Source organism: Palaemon carinicauda, chromosome 24 (genome assembly GCF_036898095.1).
Source record: "Palaemon carinicauda isolate YSFRI2023 chromosome 24, ASM3689809v2, whole genome shotgun sequence".
NCBI lineage: Eukaryota > Metazoa > Arthropoda > Malacostraca > Decapoda > Palaemonidae > Palaemon > Palaemon carinicauda.
Genome location: NC_090748.1, coordinates 84528162 through 84533161, shown reverse-complemented (window position 1 = coordinate 84533161; position 5000 = coordinate 84528162). Strand labels below are relative to the sequence as shown.

At 31.5% G+C, this 5000-nt stretch overlaps 1 protein-coding gene across 10 annotated transcripts in view; it reads left to right on the top strand.

Annotated features, from left to right (window-relative positions):
• Positions 1-5000, top strand: part of LOC137618191 (retinol-binding protein pinta-like) — a 154071-nt gene that overhangs the window by 80213 nt on the left and 68858 nt on the right. For 8 of the 10 annotated variants that reach the window (XM_068348267.1, XM_068348271.1, XM_068348269.1 and 5 more), the window contains exon 1: positions 3492-3643. The exons of 1 other annotated variant lie outside the window; for it this stretch is intronic. In XM_068348267.1, the coding sequence (XP_068204368.1) occupies positions 3510-3643 (134 nt within the window). In that variant the 5' untranslated portion in view covers positions 3492-3509. Of the gene's footprint in view, positions 1-3478; positions 3644-5000 lie in introns of those variants that run through there. One more of the 10 variants, XM_068348272.1, reaches the window with a different exon arrangement.

Genomic DNA, 5000 nt, shown 5'->3' with positions numbered 1-5000 from the left:
TTTATTCAGGTTAATTTTCAGTCTTACATTTCTGCTTTCTCGATTCAAATCTTCTATCATCTTTTGTAATTCCTCCCATAATTCACAAAACACAACTATGTCATCTGCTAATCTTAAGTTATTAAGGTATTCCACATTATTATTAATTCTTACATTTTACGCTTTTAAATTCTTAAAAATTTAAGATAGATGGGGTCTCCCGGTTTAACTCCTTTTTCAAGCGGAATTTTCTCACTATCTTTATGTATTTTTAGGATAGTTGTACTTCCTGTAGTGATAGCATCAAGTGTTCTAACATAAGATTTTTCTATTCCTTGATTTTGAAGAGCTACAATTACTGCAGATGTTTTGAAAGAATCAAAGGATTTCTCATCGTCTGTAAATACCATACATAGTGCTTTGCCATACTCTTAATTTTTCCATTAGCTTGTTAATTACATAGATATGGACAGTTTTTGAATACCCACTTCTAAAGGTTGCCTGCTCTCTTGGTTAATTAACGTCTAGATTTCTCTATTCGCCCTAAGATGATCTTTGTAAATATTTTATATATTACGGAGAGTAAACTTTTTAGTGTCCTTTTTTTGTGATTTAGTATAATGATACGTTTTTTTCAAGATGTAGGTATAAAGAATTCTTGCAGACATTTGGAGTAGAGTTCAGCCAGTTTTACTACAATAAAATCTCCTCCATTTATTATTAAATCAATTGTTAGGCCATCTTATATTATATACTTTAATAATACCAATTCCCTAATATCGCAAGAGGGTCTGCCCTCTCTTTTATTCTTCTCCTGTACTTCTCTTTTTCCCTATTTCCTTAATCTTTCTCATCCCGAGTACCTGCCATTGAGCTATAAATTGGATTGTATCCAGGGGTACTCTTCCTTTCCCTATTTTCCCCACTTCTCTATTCTTATCATTATTAGTTTATATAGTATATTGCCTTTTGAGGCCACCTTCCTCTGCTGCTTTGCCTCTTTTCATGCCTTTTAATACTTTATTTACTTCTCCCCCTGTCACGTTTGGTACTGGGTCAGGTGTTTCATTATTTCTATCGGTGAAGTTATTTCGTATGTCACTATTGTATAGCATTGTATAAAAATATGCAATTTTTATCACTCCATCTCTATTGTGGGTATTTCAATTTTCATCCTTTAAAGCAAACGTCTATTGGCGACCCGTCCCAAGTCTTTTTTTTTTTAAACAATTTGATGTTTCTTTCATTCTTGAGTGTTTCCTCCATTTTGGTCTGATTGTGTTTACGAATATCTTGGGTTTTTAGTTTATTTATTGTATTGGATAATTCTGCTAATTCTATTTCATCTCTCTTGGATTTTACCTCATTCCCAATCTTTTTTTTTTATTATTTGGTTTTTGGTCTTTTCTGATAGCTTCCCTTAATCTTGTTTAGGAACTTTTCCTCCTATGTCTCGTGCTGATTTCAATACAAATTTTGTTAAAAAAGTTATTTTTCGTTTCTGCTTTACTTGCTCCCATTTCGTCATGTAGTTGGGACAACATTTTGTAGTACTTGATTGAACTCATAAGATTATTCTCTTATATGCCTCTTATATTATTTTTTTTCTCTTTCCTTAGATCTAAACAAATTTTAGCTTTTACCAGTCTATGATCGCTTGACTTAACTTATTTAACACTGTTACATCTTTAACTAAATAGATTTTTCACGAAAAATAAAATCTATTTATTTTACGTTTCTCTATTTGGGGTTCATGGTTTTAAGATTGCTTCTTTCAGCAAATTCTGCAAACATATCTACTCTGTTATTAGTTGTACCTACACCGAATTTACCTATTGCTGATTTTTATTTCTTTTTTTGACCGACTTTAGCATTCATATCACCCAAAACAAATGTAAATTGAGAATATATATATATATATATATATATATATATATATATATACACGTTCATACTATGTATCTATGTATCTATCTATCTATCTATCTATATATATATATATATATATATATATATATATATATATATATATATATATATATATATATATAAAGGGTTTCTGAATCATTGGGACCAAGAAGCATTTGTTAATTCTCTCTCTCTCTCTCTCTCTCTCTCTCTCTCTCTCTCTCTCTGTCCAGTATGTTCGCAATTTGACTCTATATTTTAACGATTATATCACTGTCTAGACTCTAGTATCAACCCTGGTCACCTATCCCGACCGATCCCGAAGCCCGGTCACCTCAATGCACTCCTGTTTAGAAAAAAAAAAAAAAAATCATGGCCCGGTACCTGGTAATGCCTATCGTGCGAACTGGGGAGAGAGAGAGAGAGAGAGAGAGAGAGAGAGAGAGAGAGAGAGAGAGAGAGAGAGAGAGAGAGAGAGAGAGATAGAGAATAAGATATTTTATATCGACAAATGCTTGAACTCCCCTGTTGCTACTTTACGCGTGGAGTGGTTGTACCGCCAGCATTAACCTGCCCACCAGAAAGGTAGCAGTATTTGTGTGGACCTTTCACCCGGAGGGGACAGAAAATATTGGCCGCAATATTACGTACCTGTGATCATAAAATAATCAGTAGCGTTTAGCCTTCATTAAACACCTTTTATGGTATAGTTTGACAAATTTTATTAGATTGAATTACTTTCTTAACAAATATAGTTGTAAAATTTGTGTTAATGAATAATCCATTTTTTAAACACGCACACACACACATATATGTATATATATATATATATATATATATATATATATATATATATATACATATGCTGTATATATATATATATATATATATATATATATATATATATATATATTTATATATATATATATATATATATATATATATATATATATAATACTGTATATATGGAGAGAGAGAGAGAGAGAGAGAGAGAGAGAGAGAGAGAGAGAGAGAGAGAGAGAGAGAGAGAGAGAGAGAGAGAGAGAGATAATCATACTGTTCTCTATACATCATGATGACTCTGCAATTGCTATGCATAGCTGAAAGAATTATATATATAGAAATCATATGGTCGATATTACCCTTAGATATTAGGCTAGTAAATACTTTTAGGGTTTTCTCCTGAAAATGTTAAGGAGTCTTTATCCCACTGAAAATTCAGTAAATGTTTGATTTTGCTACTTTTCTTTTTGATGTAGATAAAGTACATACCACCCCTTTTACATCCCCAATACTCTATCAGTTTCAGTTAACAGATAAGCAGCTTAGAGACAGATGAAGATAACTTATCTGTGATTATTTTCGAATGACCTCGGAACTTTTTAATTAACTTTCGTTCAATCCAACTATTTAAAAAACTTATATTTTGAGGGAAATTTAGGGAAAACATCATGCTTTCTTGAGTTGGTATGTTGCCTGACAAAATTCGGGAACATTTAGAAGTTTTAATGTGATTTTTTTAGTGCCTTTAATCATAATAAATATTCCCTTGACGAAATCAAAAGAGAAATGATTGAAACTTAAAGGTACAGAGAGAGGGCACAAGTGGATTGATAGCATGGATGCATAATAAGTATGCTAAGTTCCACAAACTTTGGTTCAGTGCTTTTTTCGGGGGGAATTCCTCTCTCTGTCTCCCTCTCTGCTGTGATCTTCGTGTAGGCAAACAGGCAGGACTGATTCTTCGAGTTTTTAAGTTAGTGACAATTCCATCAAGTTGGATTATTCACAGTTTGTTATTTTGTGTTTATTTTTTAATATTCGATGTTCTTATATTGTGTCTATTTTTTGAAAGCATAATCAAAAGATCTACATTAGCTCGCTTGGACATATATTCTTCTTAGTCGTGTGTGGAAGATTTAATGTTATGGACTCACGCAGTTGACGTATATTACATTTTTCTCAAAATGGTCTTTTGGAATTTATGTTGATAAAAGTTTAGCAATCTATTTGACGATAAATTGCTAATAATTTTCCCATATTAATGCCTAATATTTTTTCTTCCTTTTTTGTGTCTAATATCATGTAAAGCGATGGCTGGGTGATTAAGAGCACAGCTGAAATTCAATAAGATATTAAGAAGCTTGGGAGTAAAAAGTGCGTAATATCTGGGTAGTTTGCATGATATTTTGAATTACATTTTAGAATTTTAAAATATTACATTTTAGAATTTTAAAGTAGCCTTTATGAATTGGTTTTGAAACGCGTTAGGAAATGTACCCTGTTGTGTCTGACAAAGCACTAATCATTATTATTATTATAATTTCTTGCCAAACTACATCCCTAGTTGGAAAAGCAGGATGCTATAAGCCCAAGGGCCCCAATAGGGAAAATAGCTCGGTGAGGAAAGGAAATGAGGAAAGGAATTGAAAAAAGAAGTTTAAGAACTACATTAAAATAAATCTTAAATATGTCTATACTATAAAAACTTCAAAATAATACAATAGCAGATTTAGGCTGTCTTGTAGTCTTCTTCAGCTTTTGAGAGACTAAAAACCTCTTATTATGTTTCCATCTGTGGATAATTTTAATGAGAATTTAAGCCAAAAAATAAGATCTGACGGATTTCATTTGGTAATCATCACTTGAACCAGTAAATCGTTCTCCATTTCATAACGTACTGCTTGATAAATCAAACTCGTCTTTAATTTCTGATACCCTTTGATAAAGAAGACAAGAATATAGAGGCAAAGAGTGGAAAATAAACTTATCGAACGAATAATTCGAACATAATTGAAATGAACGTTATTAGTTTTCGTTTCCTTTTTTTATTTACCAGCACAAGACAACTATGATAATTATCTCAAATTATCTTATGATAAAATAAAAACTTTTTAATTGCTGTGTTCACTTTAAGTTGGATATATAAAGTTAGGCTGATTAAATTTTTAACAGTTTGACGAAAATATGCCTAATTATATTGATAGGCTTGAACTATGCGAGCTATTTCAATATTTCTGCCACTTCCATTGCATTTTAGGCTATTGACAACCATAGAATATAATTCTCCTCTAATCTACCACACAGACTTAGGTAATGTCGTTTTGATAATC